The sequence below is a fragment of the Rhincodon typus genome, chromosome 12 (assembly GCF_021869965.1).
Source record: "Rhincodon typus isolate 14 chromosome 12, sRhiTyp1.1, whole genome shotgun sequence".
Lineage (NCBI taxonomy): Eukaryota > Metazoa > Chordata > Chondrichthyes > Orectolobiformes > Rhincodontidae > Rhincodon > Rhincodon typus.
This window is the reverse complement of record NC_063343.1, coordinates 65,624,051-65,648,223: the sequence shown is the minus strand read 5'-3', so window position 1 is coordinate 65,648,223 and position 24,173 is coordinate 65,624,051. Positions and strand designations below refer to the sequence as shown.

At 46.0% G+C, this 24,173-nt stretch overlaps 2 protein-coding genes across 3 annotated transcripts in view; one reads left to right on the top strand and one right to left on the bottom strand.

The window, feature by feature from the left end:
* The window catches only part of tnip1 (TNFAIP3 interacting protein 1), a 27,069-nt gene extending 16,426 nt beyond the window's left edge, over window positions 1-10,643 (top strand). The window contains exons 10-13 of one of the 2 annotated variants that reach the window (XM_048603540.1): window positions 3,662-3,742; window positions 5,790-5,966; window positions 6,280-6,364; window positions 10,263-10,643. In XM_048603540.1, the coding sequence (XP_048459497.1) occupies window positions 3,662-3,742; window positions 5,790-5,966; window positions 6,280-6,364; window positions 10,263-10,300 (381 nt within the window). In that variant the 3' untranslated portion in view covers window positions 10,301-10,643. The remainder of the gene's footprint in view (window positions 1-3,661; window positions 3,743-5,789; window positions 5,967-6,279; window positions 6,365-10,262) is intronic. The other variant, XM_048603539.1, reaches the window with a different exon arrangement.
* A 6,303-nt stretch (window positions 10,644-16,946) lies between these two features.
* Window positions 16,947-22,482, bottom strand: gpx3 (glutathione peroxidase 3). Its single transcript, XM_048603541.1, has 3 exons — window positions 22,342-22,482; window positions 18,739-18,838; window positions 16,947-18,118 (listed from the first exon to the last, which is right to left on the bottom strand). Exons 1-3 carry the CDS (start codon window positions 22,455-22,457, stop codon window positions 17,900-17,902), a joined length of 435 nt encoding a protein of 144 aa, XP_048459498.1. The 5' UTR covers window positions 22,458-22,482; the 3' UTR covers window positions 16,947-17,899.
* Between the last annotated feature and the right edge of the window lie 1,691 nt (window positions 22,483-24,173).

Here is a 24,173-nt window from a genome sequence, read left to right as displayed (position 1 = left end):
CGTTCTTTCTCTGTCTCTCTCTTTCGTTCTTTCTCTCTCTCTCTCTCATTCTTTCGTTGTCTCTCTCTCTCTTTCTTTCATTCTTTCTCTCTCTCTTTCGTTCTTTCTCTTTCTCTTCTCGCCCCTTGTCGGGGCCCTCGGTTTTTCTTTCTCTGTCTCTGGGGAGGAGACAGACAAAGCTCACTGTCTCCATGCAGACTGTACGTGATCCCGAAGCATAGCCACCGAGTCCTGTCCCGGGCCTGGGTTAGCAACAGGGCTGCTGAACCTGCTCACCGATTCTGCTGAACATTGGAAGTTCCTCCCTTCTGAGGCCATGCCCTGTTCTCTCAGCATTAGAACATTAGCCTCCTGTACCTGAGCAATTAGGTACAGTGGCTCAGTGGTGCCTCAAAGCGCCAGGGACCGGGGTTCGATTCCAGCCTCGGGCGACTGTCTGTGTGGAGTTTGCACATTCTCCCCGTGTCTGCGTGGGTTTCCTCCAGGTGCTCCGGTTTTCTGTCACTGACTAAAGATGCAGGCTGGGTGGATTGGATGCGCTAAATTACCCCCTAGTGTCCAGGGATGTGTAGACTACGTGGATTGGCCATGCATGGGAAATGCAGGGTTACAGGGATAGTGTAGTGGGTGGATCTGGGTGGGATGGTCTTCGGAAGGTCTGTATTGATCTGATGGACTGAATGGCCTGCTTCCACGCTGTAGGGATTCTCTGATTCTGTGAATATCCCAAAGAAGGCCATTAAATTCAGGAGGCTTTATTGTGATTTACCACTGCCAAGCCCCATAATCTGACCTCCCTGTCTCCAATGAATCTGAGCCAGTAAACATTGAACGGTGAGAAACAAACACTGCTGTTTTTTTGTTAATGACCCAAGGAATTTTTCCTCTCTCTCTCAGCATTGTCCAGGATTTCATTACTAGACACTCAGTCTATAACATGAGAGGCTCAAAGTAACAATTTCTGAGTCCCCATCTGTCGATGTTTGTGTGTGTCTCTCAGTCATTTGTTCAGTAGACTGTTCATCCGTATAGAGCCTGTTACAGCCTTGGAGCGCTTCACAGCCAAAACAGCACAATTTTCTTGAAGTGCGGTCGTCATTAGGAAACGTAGCTGCCGATTTGTGCACAGATGTGTTTGTTAATCCAGAGACCCAAGCAACGTTCTGGGGATCAGTGTTCGAATCCCGCCACGGCAGATGGTGGAATTTGAATACAATAAAAGTCTGGATTTAAGAGTCTCATGAAACCGTTGTTGATTGATGGAAAAACCCATCTGCTTCACAAATGCCCGTCAGGGAGGGAAACTGCCTTTCTTACCTGCTCTGACCTACATGTGACTCCAGCAATGTGTGTGACTGTGAACTGCCCTCTGGGCAATTAGGGATGGGCAATAAATGCTGCCTGGCCAGCGATGTCCTCATCCCGTGAATGAATTTTTTAAAACAAAAAAATCTGTTGATTTAAAGGGCAAATGTTGGCAGGACACACTTCTGCTCTTCTGTAGAATAGGAGTTTAGAAGGATGAGGGGAGATCTAATTGAAACTTACAGAATACTGAATGGCCTGGACAGAGTGGATGTTGGGAAGATGCTTCCATTGGTAGGAGAGACTAGGACCCGAGGGCACAGCCTTAGAGTAAAGGGAAGACCTTTTAGAACGGAGATAAGGAGAAACTTCTTCAGCCAGAGAGTGGTGAATTTATGGAATTCACTGCCACAGAAAGCTGTGGAGGCCGGCTCATTGAGTACATTTAAGATTGAGATAGATAGGTTCTTGACTGTCAAGGGGATCAAGGGTTATGGGAGAAAGCGGGAGAATGGGGTTGAGGAACTTATCAGCCATGATTGAATGGCAGAGCAGACTCGATGGGCCGAATGGCCTAATTTCTGCTCCTATGTCTTATGGTCTTATAGTACCGTGGGATTTTTCTATGCCTGCCTGAGAGAGCCCTTGGGGCTTCAGTTTAATTCCCCATTTGAAAGGACCAGCCCCTGTGACAGAGCAGAGCTCCCTCAGTGCTGCTGCAGTGATGGTCTCTGATTGTACTCGTTCACTCCAGTCTCCGAGCTGCGTCTGGAACCCACAATCCCTGGCCTTCTGAGGTTGGATTGTTCCCTACAGAGCCATACTGCCAGGGAACGCCAATCTAACCCAGGCTGACACTCCCAGTGCAGCGCCAAGCGAGTGCTTTTTGCACTCTCTTGAGGTGACACCTTCCAGAAACGATCTTAAACTGATGCCATGTGTGACCACTCTGTTAGACAGACACGAATAATCTGTGACCTCTATCTCAAAGAGCGGCAGAAATCATTGACCCCTGTCTGGAGCCAAGATTCATCCCTCGACCAATGTTGCGGAAAAGAAAACAGATTTTCACTGGATGATTGTGGGATCTTGCTGTGCTCAAATCGACTGTTGTGTTTCCTACTTTGCAATATTAATTACACATCAAAACAAAAACCCACTTTGACTCTGTGGTGCTTGGACACTATAAGTTTAAACATTGCTAAAAGGTGACTACAAGTTATGGCTTTTAGGTCTTGCCCTTATCAGAACGAGGAGGCGAGAAACAGATTTTTGGAAGAGACACTGTTTTATACGTAGCGTGCTGGTTGGTTGCACCATCATTAGCAAGGCGATGCACCAAGAACAGTTAACTGTCAATCTAAAGGGTAGGAAACTGGATCAGCCATGATCCTATTGAATGGTGTGGCAGACTCGAGGGGCTGAGTGGCCTCCTCCTGTTCCTGTTTATTATGGTCTTAATTCTCATGGCAGGGTGATAGATCCTGATCGGTCCAGGCATTGCCCTGGGAATGCAAATACAGGTTTGTTCTCTCCCTCTATCCGTGAGCAATGCCACAGGAGGCCTGCTCCACAAGTGCCTTGTCCTTGGGGCCGTTTCCTTGCATTCGGGGTAAGCTGGTGAGATGTGGTGAAGGGTTCGTTCAGTGTCTGTCTGAGGTAGTTTATCCAGCATTAGCTGCAGCGTGGGAGGGCACGTTTCTGTATAAACACTGCTCCTCCTGTCGCACTCCTCCTGCTGGCCTCCAGGATTGGTGCTGCTTCTTGTTGGCATTGCTACCTGTGTTTTCTCAATCTAATCCAATTCCCAAAGTCTGCAATTGTTTCCCAGTGCATCTGCTATAGTTACTGGAACATCTGCCATCTGTGTGTCAAACATAAGTGTATGTCTGTGTCTGTCCGTCTCTCTCTCTCTTTCTCTCACTCTTTTCTCTCTCGCGCTCTTGCTCTTCTCGCTCTTCTCTTTTCTCTCCCTCTTCTTGCTCTTCTCCTTTCTCTCACTCTTCTCTTTTCTCTCTCTCTCTCTCTCTCTCTGAAGCTGTATCATGTCAGTGTGTGTGTGTGTGTGTGTGTGTGTGTCTCTGTCAGTATCTGTATCCTTGTCTCATTCCCTTTCACAGATTGGGTGCTGATAAACCTCCTCAGCATCTTGCATAGGTTACTGGACAGGCCGCCTCCATAGGATAACAACCACCCTGCCCCCCTCCACCCTCGTCTCCCACTGGGTTCCTCCTCCTCCTCCCTCCTGAGTCTGATGTTTGATTTTTGCCTCTGTATCTGCTCTCGCTAACTCCTGTGTCCATCTGTCTGTCTGCTCGCAGCTGCTGAAAGCTCTCTTGTCTGCTCTCTCTCTCAGCTGAGAATCTATCAGGAAGATTATCAGAAGGAGAAGTTGGAGAAGGAAAAATTTCAAAGGCTGCTGAAGCATCAGAAACAGGTATTGACCTCCCATTGGGCTCGGGCAGTGCCTCCTTGGATGGGAATTGGGGTTCAACGGTCAATGTTGGGATCACGTAGGATGCCATTCAGCCCCTTCCACCTGCTCTGTCACTCACTGAAATTTATGTGTGTGTGTTAATTCCACAAAAAAATGCCTTTTCTTGACTTTTCATCATCCCTTTGAAATAACAGAAATTAATCGAAAATACAAAGAACTGTGACTGCTGGAGAAACTTGGCAGGTTTTGGAAGCATCTGTTCAGAATGTTTTCTGAAGATGTTAGATAGGCAACATTAATTCTGCTTTCTCTCTCCACAGATGCTGCCAGACCTGCTGAGCTTCTCCAGCATTCTCTGCTTTATGATTTATTACAGAAATCCATCAATCCCTGATCTGAAATGCGCCCATCAATTGCCTTTTCTCAAAGTGGCTTCCAAATTCGTCGCCCCTTTTTCCTGTGGAGCTGTTTCCTTACCTGACTCCCTTTAAAACAGATGCTCCTTAAATCTAAATTCCTCTACACAGCGAGAGATATGTCTCTCTCTCTTTGTTCGCTGCGTTAGCTGCACCATGAAGCAGCGAGAGAAATGTTATATTGTTAAGTAAGACCAGAAATATTAAAGCGTTTCTCCATGGTGCTGAGAGTGGAAGGGAGCAGATACGAAACTGTCCAGTGTTGTCAATGTTTCTCTGACCTGCCTTAACCTTCTTTTGCTAACTTGCCAACTTGCCAGTCTGTGAAAGCACATTCTAACTCTGTCCCCGGCTGCAAATTCTACAGGACAGGGACAGACATAACCTGCCTATTAGTGATACTTATGGGATTCCTGACTGATGGGAACTTCTTTTTTGAGCAACTTACAAACAAAAAACACTTAGCCTCGAATGTTACGACATTTCATCTATGTGCCCAGTGGGACTAGTGCGCAATATAGTGTGATAGTACATACTTGATGGACCAAACAGCCTCTTCTCATAGATTCCCTACAGTGTGGAAGCAGGCCATTCGGCCCATTGAGTCCACACACACCTCCAAAGAGCATCCCACCTAGACCCACCCCCTTACCCCATGCCTGTAACCCAGCATTTCCCATGGCCAATCCACCTAATCTGCACATCTTTGGACTGTGGGAGGAAACCCACGCAGACACGGGGAGAATGTGCAAACTCCACACAGACAGTCGCCCAAGGGTGGAATCGAACCCGGGTCCCTGGTGCTGTGAGGCAGCAGTGCTAACCACTGAGCCACCGTGCTGTCCATCTTCTATACTGTACGATTCTATGATCAGGTACAGCTCAGTGGCTGACACTCTGGCCGGAGGGTCAGCGCTGAGGGGGCGCCGCGCTGCCGGAGGGTCAGCGCTGAGGGGGCGCCGCGCTGCCGGAGGGGTCAACCTTTCTGGTGAGAGTTTCAAACCGTCCCAAGTGCCTGCGGGCTGATGGGTAACAGGCTGAGTACTAACCCAGGTTGGGCCTGCCTTTAAACTTGGGCTGCCGTGGAAGAGGGAGAAACATGATTGGTTTTTTTTCTGCTAATCACTCGATCCTGCCAGTTGGGCATCTGAGACGTGACTGGCACTTTGTGAAGAACACCAAGTTCTCCGGAGTCATGTCTCCAGAGTTAACACACCGCCATTTTTATTTAGAAAAATAAATGGAATACCTGATAATTAACATGTAATTGTTGGGTTCTTGCTGTGTACCAGATGGTTGTGATGCTGCCTGCATTATTGAGAAGGAAGTTCTGAGGAAGGGTCACTGGACCCAAAACGTTAAATGTTTGTTTTCCTTCACAGATGCGGCCAGACCTGCTGAGCTTTTCCAGCAACTTTGTTTTTGTTCCTGACTTACAGCATCTGCAATTCTTTCTTTTTTTTTTATTGATAAGAAAGTGTTTGATTGACTATAGAGTGGTGTTGGGGGCACGTTGGGATGGTGACAGCTGCTATAGAAGTGAAGGTGTGTTTTGGATGAATAGCTGTGGTCCAGTCTGTCAGGGACACTGAAAAAGCTCTTGGTCACCTCAATCTTTGTGGGTTTTGCAGGTTCCCAGTGAGAGGAGGTCATCAGATCCACCGCCTGGAGCCCCAGGGCCATACTGCCCCCCTCCCTACCAAATACAGTATCCACCCCTCCCTCACCCTGCCGCTGGCATTGGAGGTTTCGAGTGGCAGATTCACTACCCTCCTGCTGGACCTGGTGCACATGCCCATTACCGAGGGGTAGGTATGAGAAAGCAGCTCTTCAGAGTCACCGTGTCTCCCTCTCTGTGTCCCTCTCTCCATCCCGTTCCCCCCCCCCCACCCCAGCCTTCTCCGTCTCCCTCTTCCCCCACCGCCTTCTCTGTCACCCTCTCTACCCCCCACCCCTTCTCCATTTTACCCCCCCTTTCACTTTACCCCTTCCCCTTGGCCCCTCACACCCTTTCTGTGTCTCGCTTTGGTTTTCCCTCTCTCTCTCTCTCTCTCACTACCTCCCCACCCAAACCCCCATCTCTCTAACTTTTTTTTTTATTATTGTTTGTGCTAACTGCAGTCGGAGTTTCCCTGGAATGCCCCATTCCCAGCCGCACGGAACCAGCACGCTGCAGAGACAGACCGGCCCAAGGCTGATGGGAAAGGTGAGATGTCACTTAGCTTTGGTCAGGATTTTAGTGACAGTCGGATTGAACTGATACCCCCTCACACTGCATCTGTCTCCATCTCAACTACCCTCCTTCCTGCCCTACACCCCCATCCCCCAGTCCTGACGAAAAGTTTCAGCCTGAAACGTTGACTTCCCTGCTCCTTGGATGCTGTCTGACCTGCTGTCTTTTTCCAGCTCCACATTTATTGACTCTCAACATTACTGATACAAACCACTTCCATCAGTTTATCCGATTCCATCCTGGAGCAACTTTCTGTCCTCAGGCCGCTTCCTGGCTTTGCAACAATCTCCATGCACCAAATATTTTATTGGCTGGGTTTGTACTTTGAGGTGTTCTGAAACCAGGAAAGGTGCTATCGAAGTGAAAATCATCTTCATTCCTTCTTCCTGTGACTGACTGTGTTCCCCAGAGTGAAAGGAGGAAGTTTACAGGAACGGGCCACTGTGGGGCTGGGAGGGTGCCTGTTGGATGGCCATTTATGGATCATTTGGGAAGAGGGAGTGTTGGATATTTGCACAAAGATACTGAAACTGAAGTTTCACTTAAACAGAAGCTCTGGGCTTTTTATTCGATAACTGATGTTTGCGCCTGCACAGGAAGTTGACTGGAGATGACAAACAAGACACAGCAGTCCCCTGAGTGCTGTGTTGAAAGGGATTTAGACAAACAGGCCATGGATTGTACTTTGTACTGGTTAACATGCCCTGGGTGCTGGGACTGTTGGTTTGGTGTCTCAGACAGAGCAGATTGTTAAAGCCTGCATCCTCAGCCACAGCTTAAAGCATTTAAACCTAAATAAAACCAACAAGGCATCGATTTTTCCCAATTCCCAGTTAAACAGACTTTTTAAAAAAAGTTTAATCTGTTATAGGTCATCACTAAATGTGCAGCACTTGATAAATCCCAGGTAGAAGAAATAAATGTTTGTATTTTATACAGCACCTTTCACCACCTCTGAATGGCCAGGAGCATTTTACAAGCAGTGGAGTACTTTTGCAGTTTCTTCGTCGTTGGAATACAGGAAACACGGATCCTGTTTTGTGTACAGCTGGCTCCTGCAAACGTTGATGTGATAATGAGCAGACTCACAGAATTAGGGGAGACAATGGCCTAGTGGTATTATCACTGGACTGTTTATCCAGGTTCCCCAAATAATGTTCCGGGGACCTGGGTTCAACTCCCACCAAATTATCTGGAATTAAGAATCTAATAATGACCATGAATCCATTGTTGATTGTTGGGGGCCCCATCCAGTTCACTAATGAAAACCAGTTTTCTGATGAAGGGTCTAGGCCCGAAACATCAGCCTTCCTGCTCCTCTGATGCTGCTTGGCCTGCTGTGTTCATCCAGCCTTGTTATCTCAGCTCACTAATGTCTTTTTAGGGAAGGAAACTGCAATCCTTACCTGGTCTGGCCTGCATGTGACTCCAGACCCACAGCAATGTGGTGGGATGGGCAATAAATGCTGCCTGGCCAGCAACGCCCTCATCCTGTTAATGAATTTTAAAAAATCATCGCAGCACAGAAGTAGGCCATTCAGCCCATCATGCCTGCCTGGTTCTGTCACCCAGTGCCAATCTCCTGCTTTTTCCACATATCCCTGCCCACCATTTCTAATCAAATAATGCCCCTTGAATGCCTGAATTGAACCTACCTCCACCGCATTTGCAGACAGTGCATTCTGGATCCTAACCACTGATTGGGTGAGGAAGATTTTGCTCACATCAACCTTGCTTTGTTTGCTCATTGAGTTATACAGCATGCAAACAGACCCTTTGGCCCAACCCGTCCATGCTGTACACATACCCTAAAATTAATCTAGTCCCATTTGCCAGCATTTGGTCCATATCCTTCTAAACACTTATTAATCATGTACCCATCCAGATGCCTTTTAAATGTTGTAATTGTACCAGCCTCCCCCACTTCCTCTGGCAGCTCATTCCATTCACACACCACCCTCTGTGTGAAAGTGTTACCCATTAGGTTCCTTGTAAATCTTTCCCCTCTCACCTTAAACCTATGCCCTCTAGGTTTGGACTCCCCTACCCTGGGGTAAAATATCTTGTCTATTTATCCATGCCCCTCATGATTTTATAAACCTCTATAAGGTCATCCCTCAGGCTCTGACGCTCCAGGGAAAATAGCCCCAACCTATTCAGCCTCTCCCTGTAGCTCAAACCCTCCAGCACTGGCAACATTCTTGTAAATCATTTCTGAACCTTTTCAAGTTACACAACATCCTTTCTATAGCAGGGAGACCAGAAATGAATGCAGTATTCCAAAGGTGACCTAACCAATGTCCTGTACAGCTACAACATGACTCCTCTCCTTGATGCACTTACCAATGAAGGCAAGCATACCAAATACCTTCTTCACCTCCCTGTCTACCTATGACTCCACTTTCAAGGAAATCACTTTAAATCAATGCCCTCTTGTTCTGATCTCTTTAACAAGCAAGACTGGTGTGTTTCTAACTACTGTCTCCAGCCTGCTCGTCATTTAGAAAACCTCTATCAGATCTCCTCTCAGCCTTCTCGTCTCTGAAGAGAACAGTCTCAACATCTTCAATCTATCATAGAGGCTCTTTGGCCCATAGGGTCTGTACTATCCCAAATATACCACCGCGATCACTAGTCCCACTTTCCCACCCCAGGCCTGCGGCCTTGAACGTTATGTTAGCTCCCGAACTGATGTTTCTTATTCCTGGAACCATTGTTGTAGATCGCTTCTGCACTCTCTCTCCAATGCATTCACAACTTCCCCACAATGTAGTGTCCACAACTGTACATGATCCTCTAACTGAGGTCTAACAAGTGCCTTGTACAAACATCACCTTCTTGCTCTTGTATGGTCCGACTCTCTGTGCCGCCAGATAATCTGAACTTGGGAGGGTCATCAGCATGGTTCCAGGGTGACCCACCATTCACTGACACCCATGGTGAGAACGCTCACAAGAAAGAAACTGAGGCCAAAGTCAGAGGAGACTCCCTGGCTCCATCTGCCCCAGGGCGCCGTAGAAATGAAGAACGAAAGGCCTTCCTCAGGGCAGGCAGGAGTCTGGCCTTTGAACCAGACACTCCAGGCTCGAGTCATAACTCCAGGAGCTGATTGGCAAGGAACGTGGTCAAACCAGGAAAATTCAAAGACTAGAGGCTGTGTATTTAAAATAGAATTATCTTAGAACTGAGGAGAAATTTCAGTCAGAGAGTTGTGGAAGTTTGGCGTGTTGTGGCATCAGAGTCCAAAAGAAAATTTCAAAGGCGAGAGCAGGATAGAGGCATAATTTTCAAGGGTCCTTGGAATCAAAGTTGGGATGTGGAACTAAATGAGATGAAATTTGCGAAGAGCTGATAGAGGTACAATGGGCTGAATGGCCATGTTTCTGTGCTGTTTGGGCCTAAACACCAACTTGCATAGTTGGGCCAAATTTTTTACTCATTCATAGGAAGTGGGCTTTTTGTGTGACCATGGTTGCCCCTTGAGAAGGTGGTGGTGAGCTGCCTTCCTGAACCGCTGCAGTCCACCTGCTGTGGGTTGACCCACAATGCCCTTAGGGAGGGAATTCCAGGTTTTTGACCCAGCGACACTGAAGGAACGGCGATATATATTTCCATGTCAGGATGGTGAGTGGCTTGGAGGGGAACTTGCAGGTGATGGTGTTCCCATGTACCTGCTGCCCTTGTCCTTCTAGATGGAAGTGGTCGTGGGTTTGGAAGGTGCTGTCTGAGGATCTTTGGTGAATTTCTGCAGTGCATCTTGCAGATAGTACACACTGCTGTTACTGAGCATCGGTGACCGAAGAGACATCATGTGCCTGATTATCTATGTCTCTGTTGATGAACTGATTTCACCTTTGTTTTCTTCCTCCAGAACCTACGTCTCCCAGGCTTGGCAGAGGGCAGCATTGAGGGAGGAGGAACCAAGTTATTCTGAGCTGACCTGTACAGCATCTGGTGATTTGGCCATCACAAGGCGACGGGACTTTACCTTCCTTCAACGGCAGTGTGAATTGCAAAGGCTTCTGTCCCTCAGGTTGTTTGATGCTGTAGTCTTGTGTCCTCCGTTTCTCCTCAACCTTCCCCTCACTGCGCCTCGGAACTTGTTGGTATCTGTTTCCAGGGGAATAGTTACAGATTGTGCTGTTGGACTGTGAAAGGCTTCACATCAGGCCTTGGTGTCAGAATAAATATCCTTTTTATTATTTTACACACCTTTTAGTTTTATGTGTTCCAATAAAATCTGATCAAATCAGGTGTGTGTTTCTTTCCTTTCGAATCAAATGGGCATGGAGTGGAGGGGTTTTCTTTGGCTGGGGCTTGGGCTGGGGGTGGGCTGTGTGATGATTATTTTTTGGTTAATATTGGACTGCCCTCCTGCACTTCCATGTGTTGTCAGCTGCCTGTCCTCCATCTTGTTTCTCCCTTGCCTCCATTTTGTATGATCAGGTAAAGTTCAATGGTGGGAGTTGACAATCCACCTTCCGTGTTTCCAGTTTAAAGATATGAGAAAAAGGTTCAAGATATTCAATAGATTCACCTGTCCATATATGACCTACTCGTATCTACACTCGCTTCCCTTTTCCGTTTCTTTCTTCCCTTCCTGCCACCCCTCTGAAATATTGCCTTTCCCAATTCAACACCTAACCCCTGCCCTTTCTTTCATAAAGTTGGCTTGTCGGGGCTAATCCTACATGAACACTCCGTTTCTCCTCAACCTTCCCCTCACTGCGCCTCGGAACTTGTTGGTATCTGTTTCCAGGGGAATAGTTACAGATTGTGCTGTTGGACTGTGAAAGGCTTCACATCAGGCCTTGGTGGAGTGGTCTATCAGAATAAATATCCTTTTTATTATTTTACACACCTTTTAGTTTTATGTGTTCCAATAAAATCTGATCAAATCAGATGTGTGTTTCTTTCCTTTCGAATCAAATGGGCATGGAGTGGAGGGGTTTTCTTGTGAAATTTTTATTTTGGTAAGAGGTGAGGGAAACTGGTGGTGAAATATGAAGGCCAGAGAGTAACTCACCTCCTGCCTCCTCAAAGCTTATCCACCATCTACAAGGCACAAGTCAGGAGTGTGATGGAATACTCCCCACTTGCCTGGATGGGTGCAGCTCCAACAACGCTCAAGAAACTTGACACCATCCAGGACAAAGCATCCCGCTTGTTTGGCACCACATCCACAAGCATCCACTCCCTCCACCACCGACGCTCAGTAGCAGCAGTGTGTACTATCTACAAGATGCACTGCAGAAATTCATCAAAGATCCTCAGACAGCACCTTCCAAACCCACGACCACTTCCATCTAGAAAGACAAGGGCAGCAGATACATGGGGAACACCATCACCTCCAAGTTCCCCTCCAAGCCATTCACCTTCCTGACTCAGAAATATATTACCGTTCCTTCACTATCGCTGGGTCAAAATCCTGGAATTCCCTCCCTAAGGGCATTGTGGCTCAACCAACGGCAGGTGGACTGCAGCGGTTCAAGGAGTCAGCTCACCCCCCCCCCCCCCCCCAATTTCTCAAGGAGCAACTAGAGATGGGCAATAAATGCTGGTTCAGCAAGGGATGCCCACGTCCCAAGAATGAACAAAGAAAATCCCAGGAGTTTGGAAGAATGAGGAGAGTTCTCATAGAGACCTATAAAATTCTAACAGGATTCGGCAGGTTAAATGCAGGAAAGGTGTTCCCAATGACCAGGGAACCAGGGCTCACAGTCTAATGTTATATGGTAGGCCATTTAGCACTGAGATGAGGAAATATTTATTCATCCAGACAGGAGTGAGCCTCTGGGATTATCTGCTGCAGAAGATGCCAGATGTAGATTCGGATCTTGAATGTTTTCAAGAAGGAGTTCAATATAGTTCTTACAGTTAAAAGGATCAAAGGGTATGGGGAGAAAGTGGGAAGAAGGGACTAAGTTGGATGATCATCCATGATCGTATTGAAGCAGACTCAAAGGACTGAATGGCCTACTCGTATGTTCCATGCAGAAAGCAAAGCATCAGGACCCCCTTCCAATTAAGCATGAAACCACTCCAAGTACATTTGGGAGTCAGATGTAGTCGAATCTCGTCTCACCCATTTGGCAGGGGCCCTGGGAAGAGGTGGAATAGCCTGGGGGTAGTGGAGCTGATTAGCTGTAGGACAATGATAGTATTGTGGGAATGTCAGTGGATTAGCATTGTAGAGGTTCAAGCTAATGCTCATGGCTTTATATCCTATCACTGCAGCTAGTTCCAATGAATACATATTTAATATAAAGGCAGTCTTGGTGATGGTGGCCATGCAACTATCATCGATTCTCATGAAATACCCATCTGGATCATTAATGCCCTTTAGGGATTGAAATCCTTTGATCTTGCCTTTATGTGACTCTAGGCCGACAGCAATGTGGCTGATTCTCACCTACCTTCTGAAAAAGGGCAGTTAGTGATGTACACCAATGTTTAAACTTGTTAGAAACTAGTGCAATTCAGGAAACTGAGCCAAAACCTGCAAATATTGGATTTGTTCTTGCTCTTCAGTAGAGAAAACGGAGCTAGTTTGGTGGATATCTGGTAAGAGCTTTAAGGGCTGTTCTATTCAAAGTTTTAACATGCACAAATTGGTGGTAAAGTAAATAAAATAGATACAAAAAAGACCTAAGTGAATAATATTATGAAATTGATAAAAACTCATAATATTGACTTAAAACTCACCAGGCCTGGTGATGTGTGTCAAGGCTGCAGTATGTGGGAGCTCCTGGATGCCATTGTCATCCAGGGCAAACATGTCTGCTATAGTGATTTGAGATCATGGTTTGAGATGGATACTGAACTGCAGACATTGCGATGTATCAGGAGGCAGTCACAGCATTAGGATATTGTCTTCTGATTTGACTGGGGTCAGAGACAGGAGGATGTGATTGCAAGTGAGACAAGGAAGGGGACCCAGACGAAAGTTCAGAGACTGCTTACTAGGATTGATACTCGGAATGAATCTGTTGTACAAATTGGCTGGGCTTATTTCTGTTGGTGGTTAGAAAAGTGAGGGGTGTCTTAATTGAAGTGGATAAGATCATGAATGGTTTTGACAAGATGGTTATAGAAGGTACGGCTGGATTAGTCCATGCCAAAGGATATTATTTTAAAATAAGGGATCACCCCTTTTAAGGGTGGCATAGTGATTCAGTGGTTGGCACTGTTCCCTCACAGCGCCAGGGACCCGGGTTCGATTCTACCCTTGGGTGACTGTGTGGAGTTTGCACATTCTCCCTGTGTCTGCGTGGGTTTCCTCCGGGTGCTCCGGTTTCCTCCCACAGTCCAAAGATGTGCAGGTTAGGTGGATTGGCCATGCTAAATTGCCCATAGTGTCCAGGGGTATGCAGACTGGGTGGGTTAGCCAGCGGAAATGCAGGGTTACAGGGATAGGCCTGGGGGAGATGAACTTCAAAGGCTGAATAGCCTCTTTCCATACTGTAGGGATTCTGTGACAGAGATGAAAAGTGAGGCCTGTGTGACTTTGGAACTCCCTGCCTCAGAAGACACAGGGAGTTGATGGTCACTGAATATTTTTAAGGTGTGGGAGGAATCAGAAAGTTATGGGGGATAGAAAAGATTGTGGATTTTGAAACAGAAACTGATCAGCCATGATCCTATCAATGGCAGGTCTTGAGGTGCTGTGTAGTATCTGTCTGTTACTGTTTAATATCTTCGTATGAAACCAGTGATGTCCACATCCCACGAAAAAGCAAGTAGCATTTGATGGAGGGCCGAATGGCCTTTTCTTGTTGCAGGTTTCTGAACTGCCTCTTTCACAGTGCCTGCTGTTAGGTTTTGTGGTGTGTTTATTGACCTGGGAAATGTATAATTTCTGGACTGTGAACATTTCACTTCCTGGATGCAGTGTGCTGTTAGACGCGGCCAGTTGCAGATGGACGTTGAGAAAGGCCAGAGGAAGGGAAGGAAATGTGACCCTCGATAGTAACGTTCAATTAGAATTCACCAATCCCTGTCTGTAAACACTTTCTGATCCCTCAGCAACAGCAGAGGAACAGGAGCTGTTCCCTGTTGAGGCTGAAAGCACTCACTTCAATCATCATATCAGGCCTGAAATTTACTGGGGGTTTTGGATATGAACATAGGAGCCAGGAGCAGGAGTAGGCCATTCAGCCCCTCGAGCCTGGTCCGCCATTTAATGCAATCATGGCTGATCTTATCTTGGCTTCAGCTCCACTTCCTTGCCCATGACCCTTTAACCCATTGCTAATTATAAACCTGTCTATCTCCTCCTTAAATTTACTTAGTGTCCCAGCATCCACTGAATTCCACAGATTCACAGTCCTTCGAGAGAAGTAATTCCTCCTGGTCTCTGTTTCAAATCTTCTACCCCACCCCCCCACCCCAGTCTAAAAATGGAGCCACTTTGGAAAGGTAGTGGTGAAGGTGCCAGACATCATTTTAATTATGCGCCAATTTTAACTACACCCAGCCCCTCCAAAAGCATTGACATCAGAGAGAGGTGAGAGGGAATGGGAATTAGGTTGGTGTTTGCTTTGGAAAGCCAAGGGCTGAAAAAGATGGGTGGCACAGTGGCTCAGTGGTTAGTACAGCTGCCTCACAGGGTTCAATTCCACCCTCGGGCAACTGTCTGTGTGGGGTTTGCACATTCTCCCCGTGTCTGCGTGGGTTTCCTCCGGGTGCTCTGGTTTCCTCCTGCAGTCCAAAGATGTGCAGGTTAGGTGTGTTAGCCATAGGAAATACAGGATTATAGGGATGGGGTGGGTCTTGGTGGGATGCTCTTCAGAGGATCGGTGTGGACTTGATGGGCTGAATGGCCTGCTTCCACGCTATAGGGATGCTACAAGAACAGTCCTTGGAATGACCTCAGCACTTGGAATAACATGGAGAGGCAAGCTGGAAACCAGGGAGGCCAGTAAGGTCCATTCGGGAGCTAGGGCTAGTACACCCTCTGTAGTGAGCTCTCACCAAAGTATGATGGAGCTGGGCAGCAGTGGAGTGACCTTAGGCCAGTATGTGGCTTTTGTCCTATTTTAACTCTTCCCCGAGACACCGTTCTCTGAAGAATGAGGACAATGGGTGCTTGTTCAATAAATATCAGGTTGAATTTGGTTGGACAGATCACATCATGGTGCGATGATGGTAAAAAGAGGGGCACCAAGGAATTACAAACAAGTTAAACAAATATTTGGTGCAAAATTGCTAGATTGTATAATTCTAATTAAAGGTAGGGTGGCTGAGCACCATAAATCCTTTGCTGATCAATTAGTAAATGATGAATTTTTAAAGAATAGAATCGGCCTGTCAAATCTGTTTGAATTCTTTTGGACACAAGAACATTAAGGATGGTGCTTATCTGGATTTCCAGAAGGTGTGCAATCCCTGAATTGTGGAATTGTTTATAATGCAGAAGAAAGCCATTCTGTGCATCTTTTCTGCACCAACTCACCAAATAAGCATTTTTACTTCATGTCAATCTTCTACCTTTTCTCCGTAACCTTTCAATGTCCGTTATATTGTTATATTGTTATGAATATTTGAAATGTTGATACTCTTGCATTTGTCCTGATGAGTGCAAAATGGAAAGCTTCAACAACGTTGAATTTCTACTGTGTGGAAGCAGGCCATTCAGCCCATATACCAAAGTTCTAAAGAGCATCCCACCCAGCCCTGGCCCCCTGTAACCAATCCACCTAACCTGCACATCTTTGGACTGTGGGAGGAAACCCACACAGACACAGAGAGATTGTGCAAACTCCACACAGACAGTCACCCCAGAGTGGGATTGAACCCAGGTCCACGTAGTGCTATAAGGCAGCAGTGCTAAACACTGAGCCACCACACCACCTAGAGACATGGGTTTTGTTATGACAATATTCAAGTTTTATACAACCAATGGATTCTGCTTAGCTCTGTAGCTTTTATTCCAGAATGCAAGCAATTATGATGCTCAGCCAGACCCAGCAAGCTGGGGAGATGATAGCCTAGTGGTATTATCACTGGATTGTTAATCTAGAGACCCAGATAATACTCTGGGGACCTGGCTTCAAATCCCATTAAAGCAGATGGTGGAATTTGAATTCAATAAGATATCTGGAATTAAGAATCTAATGATGACCATGAGTCCATTGTCAATTATTGAAAAAAAAAACCCATCTGGTTCACTAATACCCTTTAGGGAAGGAAACTGCCATCATTACTTAGTCTAGGCTAGCCTTTATGTGACTCCAGACCCAGAGCAATGTGGTTGACTCTGGGCAATTAGGGATGGGCAATAAATGCTGCCTAGCCAGCAACACCCTCATCCTGTGAATGATTAAAAACAAAATCAGTTTAGTCTATTTGTCTTTAGCAGCTCTGAGCTAACCTTCATTATATCTGGGTTCCTGAAGCAGATTCAGGCTGTCACATACTTTGTGATTCCTGTGATAGTTCAATAGCTCACCACGATGCCACCCCCAGGTATCGGACTGAATGGCTAGTGCCCGGGTAATCAAGCAGGATCCTGCACTTAGAACGGAGAAATGAATTCCCTCAGGCTAACACAGGGTTTGTGAAAGATGGATTTTTATTTGTGTGTACAAGTGTTTGATGACTTGTTGGTATCCTGATGGACAGGCAGGGCTGCTGTCGTGTGGGGAGAGGCAACATGCTCTGGGTGAGCTGACAGAACAGCCTGAATGCACTGAAGGGCTATGCCTGCCTTCACCCAGCTTCAGACCAGACCTGGCAGGGAGCTCCTGCTTTTAGACCCGATCGTCACTCTGCACTCCTCTTCCCATCGGCTCCAGCCCTGCCAGCCCATCACCTGGAGAGATCCTGGGGCTTAGACAGAGACTGCGATTAACTATTGGGTGTAAAGTTCCAGCGCTGCCAGTTCGCATTAGATAAGTGAGAGGGGAGAGAAAATAGGCTTAATGTTTTGGTAAGAATCTTCTTCGGGCAACTGGAGAGTCCTGACCAAGATCCTCAGGTGGAATTGGACCTTTGACCCTCTTCACCAGAGAGCAGGGTGAGAATTCACCGCAGTTTCTGCTTGGAAATCTTCTGGGTGTTATGAGTGGGGATGGGGAGGGGAAGAAGCAAAGGTTGGCAGAAGGGGGAGTGAAGGGGTAAGATGAACGACTGAAACAGGCACAGGGAATGGAGGAAAAGAGAGAGATGAGGAACAAGTAGGATGAAGGAGGGGTGAGGTCAGGGGTGACAGAGGGAGGCAGAAAGGGGAAAGGAATGGAACGTAGTGGAGGGAGAGTGAAGGGATGGAGTGGGGAGCAGTAAATGGAGGGGGAAAGAGAGGGGAGAGGGCGAAGGAGCAGGGAGCAGGGGAGGAGGAGTAAAACAGGAATTATAACATGAAAGGGGAGGGGAGTGTGAATGGAAAAGTAAATGTAAGAGGTGCAGGGTTGGTGTGTAAAAGGAGAATAATGTGGAGAAGCCTCAGTTATCTAATTCAAACCATTGTATCATATATGCAGGTGAAATAATAAAGCTTTGCAATTTCATTTAGATGATTTTTTGTTGAATGGGTAGAGTACTCATAAAGCGGAGGATATCTTCTTTGACCGTAACCATGGGGACCTGTGGGAACCAGCGCAGGACGGCCTTGCCATCAGGCCCAACGAGAAACTTCTCAAAGTTCCACTTGATATCAGAGATCTTGAGGGGCTGCCAGAAAAGCTTGTCGGGGTTTCCAAAGCTGTTTCCCACTGGGCCACAGGCATTCTGCTCAAAGCAACAAAAACAGGAAGGATGTGTGGATAGATTAATCTTTAGCATCTTCACCTCACCTGCCCTACAACCTCCAACCCATTTGCCCATCCCCAACAGGCAACATCATGGGATCAGAATGAATTCCCAAGCTCCGCGCACACATCAGCCACTGAGTATTGCAGCCCAGTTAGCGGCAGTTCCCCGAGAATACTCGAGCCATCCATCCAATCCCAAAGATGATTCATATCGGACTCAAAGTGTAAAATCTGTTTCTCTTTCCATACAGACTGCCAATCTCGGTGGGTATTAATGCTGGCCTTGCTAACAATGTCTACTCAGAATTATTATAAGAAAAAGATCATTTGTAAGGGGGTCCATAATCATCCCCAAGATTGAAAAGGGCTTAATCTGCATCTCATCAGGTTGGATTCAACTTTATCATTGTCTATTCTCAACTGTGGAAAGTTCCAGAATTTGGAACAATCTATTCCGATCCAGGTAGATTTGATTTATTCCCAGGCAACCGTTCTTTCAATGTGCCTCCAACAGTGCAGCACTCTCTCAGTACTGGTTCAAAACTGTTTGGGACAGGGATGGTTGTGAGAGACACGGTTTGTGAGGGTATCCCTTACCTTCAGGTACGTGAATAGCTGCTGCTCGTTTTCCCCGTTCACATCTCCTTTCCTGAACAGTTGGAAGTTTGGAACAAACCCGTTGCCGGGGCGGATATACCTGTGACCAAACGGCAACAGAGGAGTTATCCAGGGAAAAAAAAAACAAAACATTTCGGGCTGGAGCCCAAAGTGATGGCATTGTCCAGTGAAAGGTCATTCAGACCTCTCCCACTGGAAGGGACTACTGTTCAGTGTCTTTACCCAAAGGGGGTCCCACACTTAGCACTTTCCCTGGATTGTGACTATGGGCAGGAATGCAGATGGATTCTCCCAATCACACGGTCACTCAGACTGATTGTGCTGCTGTGACCTGGTAATAATCGGGGAGACAATGGGGTAGTTATAACATCACCGGATGAGCAATCCAGGATAATGCCCCACTCTGTCTAATCTGGCTCTCTGAATGAGCATCACACTTAGTGATGCCTTCTCCCTCCAACCGTGAACATTGTTGCTCATCTAAGAGATATCTAATCCCCTTTTGAATGATTGAATCTTCCTCCACCACACTCTCAGGCAGTGCGTTCCAGACCCCTAACCACTTGCTGCATGAGAACACGTTTCCTCAGAAAGCCTTTGATTCCTTGCCTAATTGCGGTCAATCTGTGTCCTTTCGTTCTCGATCCTTCCATGAAGACATGGAAACAAAACATCAGAAACAACCATTTGGCACTTCAAGCCTGTTCTGTCATGCAAGAGATTGTGGTTGATCTGTTTATGTTCCAAGTTCCACATTCCCATCTACCTCAGCTCCCTCCCAAGCAAGGTTCAGAGTACTGTGTGCAGTTCTGGTTGCCACATTGTAGGAAGGGTGTGGAGGGTTTGGAAAGAGTGCAAAAACAGGATTACCTTGTTGCTGGGGTAGTGGAACTGCCGATGCTGGAGAATCTGAGATAACAAGGTGTAAAGCTGGATGAACACAGCAGGCCAAGCAGCATCAGAGGAGCAGGAAAGCTGATGTTTCAGGTCTGGGCCCTTCTTTAGAAAATGTTCTGAACTATTACCTATTACCAGCCTATTACTAGGTTGCTGCCTGGATTGAAGTGTACTCACTATAATGAGAGATTGGACAAACTTGGATTGTTTTTTACTGGCATGTCAGAGGCTGAGGGACAACCTGATCGAAGTATATAAAATCATAAGGGGCATGGATAGGGTGGATAGTCAGAGTCTTTATTCCAGGGTGGAAATGTTGCCTGGAACACGCTGCCAGGGGAGGTGGCAAAAGCAGATATGATAGTCATATTTAAGAGGGTATTCAGACAGAGACATGAACAGGCAGGGAATAGAAGGATGTGGACCATGTGGAGATAGATGGGATTAGTTCAGTTTGGCATCATGGTTGGCACGGACAGACAGGATGGGCCGAAAGGCCTGTTTCTGTGCTGTGCTGTTTATATTGTATGTTCTATCCACCTCCGCCTTTAAAATATTCGATGACATCACCTCCACCACCTTCTGAGGCAGTGAATTTCAAAGGCCCACAGCCCTCAGAGAAAAACAAAATTCCTAACTTCTGTCCTAAAAAGTTGACCCATAATTTTGACATAACTTGGGACTCTTTCTGTGCCACCTTGTCAAGACCCTTCAGGATCTTATGAACTTCAATTAAACCTCGCTCAATATTCTAAACTCCAGTAGAAACAAGCCCAGCCTATCCAATGTCTCCTCATAATGCAAACCACACTGTCTTGTGTATCAATCCCGTAAACCCTCCCCCAAATTGCCTGTGATGCATTTATACCCCTTCTGAAATGAGGAGATGTAAACTGATCTCAATGTACAAACGTACAGTATACTCGGAGGCCTAGATAGAGTGGACATGGAGATGATGTTTGCGCGAGTAGGAGAAACTAGAACCTGGGGGCACAGCCTCGGAGTGAAGGGACAACCCTTTAAAATTGAGACGAGGAGGAATTTCTTCAGCCAGAAGGTGGTGAATCTGTGGAGCTCATTGCTGCAGAGGGCTGAGGAGGCCAAGTCATTGAGTGTCTTTAAGACATAGATAGATAGGTTCTTGATTGGTAAAGGGGATCAAGGGTTACAGGAGAATGGGGTTGGGAAACATATCAGCCATGATTGATTGGTGAAGAAGATCCCATGGGCCGAATGGCCTAATTCTGCTCCTATTACTTATGTTCTTATGGTATAACTTGTATAACTGAGGCTTTTAATCCGTACTTTAGTATTTAAATCCTCCTGTAATAAAGGATAGCATTCCATTTACCATTGTAATCACTTGCTGTGCCTTCATACAGACATTGTAACTCTTCCACAAGAACAGCTGGATTTCTCTGCTCCTCAGAATTCTTTAGTCATTGTCCATTCAATAATCCTTGGCCTTCTTTCAGTCCTTCCTGCCAAAATGTTCAAGTTGACATTTTCCCACATTGTACACCATCTGCTAGATTTTCATACACTATCAATATCAGGCTGCCTCCTTGCTCTGTTGTCTTCAGATCAAGCTTTCCCACCTCCTCCATCTTCTGCCCTCTCATCTAAATCATTGATACGAATTGTAAAATGTTCACCCCTGCGAGTTTCCGCTGATCAAATCTACACAATCTGAAAAAGACCCATTTAGGCATATGCTCCATTTTCTGTCAGCCAGCTATCTATGCTAGAGTAACCTGAAGTGGGGCAGTTCCTCCGAAATTACTCTGTCCAGAACTATGTGATTTTGAGTACATAGAATCCCTGCAGGCCATTTGGCCCGTTAAGTCAACACTATCCCTCCTAGGAGCATCCCACCCTATCCCTGTAACCCTGCATTTCCCATGCCTAACCCACTGAACCAGCACATTCCCAGACACGACAGGCAATTTAAGCATAGCCAATCGATCCTAACCTGCACATCCTTGCACTATGGGCAGAAACTGAAGCACCCAGAGGAAATCCACACAGACACAGGGAGAATGTGCAAACTCCACACAGAAAGTCACCCGAGAGTGGAATCGAACAAAGGTCCCTGTTGCTGTGAGGTAGCAATGCTAACACTGAACCACCCATGCTGCCTCTATCAGACCTCCCAGTCTCCAGGGAAACAATCTTTACAGCTAAGATATCACCTCCCTGAATCCATTCTTGATAACCTCTGACACCCTGCCCAAACTTTTCACATTCTTCCTGAAGTGCACTGCTCTGGAGAGGCTAAAGCCTCTTATCCAAGCGTCACCACCCTGTTCTTATACCTTGTTATCAAGCTTAGGATACCATACACTTTACTAACTGTTCTCTTAACCAATCCTGTCACTTCTTAACGGATAGTTGTCAAGATCCCCATTACTAAGATTAGCTTTAGATTCCAGAAGTTATTAATCAAATTTAAATTCCGTCAATAACCCTGGTGTGATTTGAACCCATGTCTCCTGAGCTTTAAACCTGTGTTTCTGGATTATTATGGTCAGTGATAAGACCACAATGGCACCATTTCCATGAATAGGGGCTATAGCTCTAAGTCTACTGATAGCCCTTCACAATGTCTAACATCTTTTCTGAAGTGAGTCCTTCCCAGCAGCCATACAGAGTGGGCAGGGGATTGGAGAGGGATCAGTCACTTACTTCAACAAAGGGAGGATCTCATTGTTTTCAGCTGGTTCCTGTTTGCCAAACTGGTTGGATGGGAATGCGAGGATGGTGAAACCATCTTGACCCAGTTCCTCCTGTAGTGCATTCATTTCTAGAGGGGAAAAGGTTGTTCATAAAACATTAAGATCAGACCGGTGAGTCTTGTTCCCTGTAGATATGATTCCTGCTCCACCTCAATGGGGTAACATTGCTGGAAATCAAGTCTCACTGTTTCCAGATTCATCACAAATATTAAAGATTTTAAAAAGTACTCAAACTTCCTCAAGGTGACTGGCTTTTAGACCCAGGTTGATAGAAAACACATCAGCTTTACCCCCATAAACAGAATTACCATTTATAACAAAATAAATAGATCCTAACTACAGATAAACAGTGATGAACCATCAACGTATAACTCTATTGGTTAATGCATAACTATTTAACAAACTCCCCCTCTACACACACATACAGGCAACACAGTCAAAAAAAATGGGTGTTATGGATTGAGTGAAAGACCGAGAAGGCAGCTCAATGGTCCTTGTCCACAGGGTTTGCTGAGGTGATTCTTTTGGTTGCTCAAGACTTGCTGCTCCTCGACCTTCAGATGCTTTCATTTACCTGCAGGAGGCACAAGGTCACTGGTTCACAACTTAGAAAGTCTCTGACTAATTAGCTAAGAGCCACAGCGTACAGCAAGTGGATGAGAAAAAAAAATACACCAACTTTCTTCAGGTTTGAGGTAGGTTTTACTACAGAGAAGAGAACAGTCCTCTCCTTCCAGAGGTCCGATAAGTTTTCCTTCAAACATACGTACCCACAAGCTGCTCAGCGACCTGGGAGCCAATCATATAGCAGCTGCCCAGCAGAAGGCCTTTGTCATCAGAAGCAGTCATAAATCTCTAGACCAATCAGCTATTTGTTGCCGGCTGAATCTCCCATTGTATTCAGGCCTGTCTCGTCTGGGACTAGACTTTCTTCACTGCTTGAGCAAACAGCTGTGCAACAGCACTTATAATGAGTGTTGGTAACTTGCTTTTAAAAAAAGTGCTCCAATCCCATCCACAATCCTTGTTCTTTTTAAAAACTGACCCTTTTCCCATTTCAGTCCACAATCAAAAGTACAGAAAAATAAAAAAAGGGTTTGGTCTTTACATTCGATTGGGCTCTTTATCAATCTGGAACATTCGCTGCCTGCTTTCTTGTCTTCGAGTTCAGCAGCAATTTTGTGCTTGGGTTCCCATTTCCAACATGGCTCTCTGAGAATTGGGGTTGGGATTTTTTTTTGGACAATAAAGGAAAACGAAAGATTTAAGGGAAAAAACTGCTAAAGGGAAGAGAGAAGTGGAAAGCAATTTATTACTGCATTTTGGAAATATAGTTCCAAGGAAAGATCTAAATTTGAAAAGTTAAATGAAAAGTGAGTAGCACAGAGTGACAGACTTTTCCCTACTTTGATTTCCCAGCTTCTGGAGAATCAAGTAAAGTTAGAAACATTGTTTTCACTGGTGGGTAATTAATCGAAGGATACACTCTTACAACTGTACACATTAATCCCAGTCCTGCTCCAAATTTAGATGTTTGTACAACCAGCTGGGGCGTGGTGAGAAGAATTTCTTTTTGGAACTGATTTGATCCGATCTGGGATCCACTGGCTGAAAGGGCGATGAAAACAGCTGCAAGACCAACTTTCAGAAGACAGAGAATGGGGGCCATGGGGTTGGATGAACGTCCGAAAGTAAACGTAAAAATCATGCATTTTTGTTTTACTGTACCTTTGACTGCAGACGGAAATGGGAAAAAGACTGCTCCAAAACTAAGGAATGCCG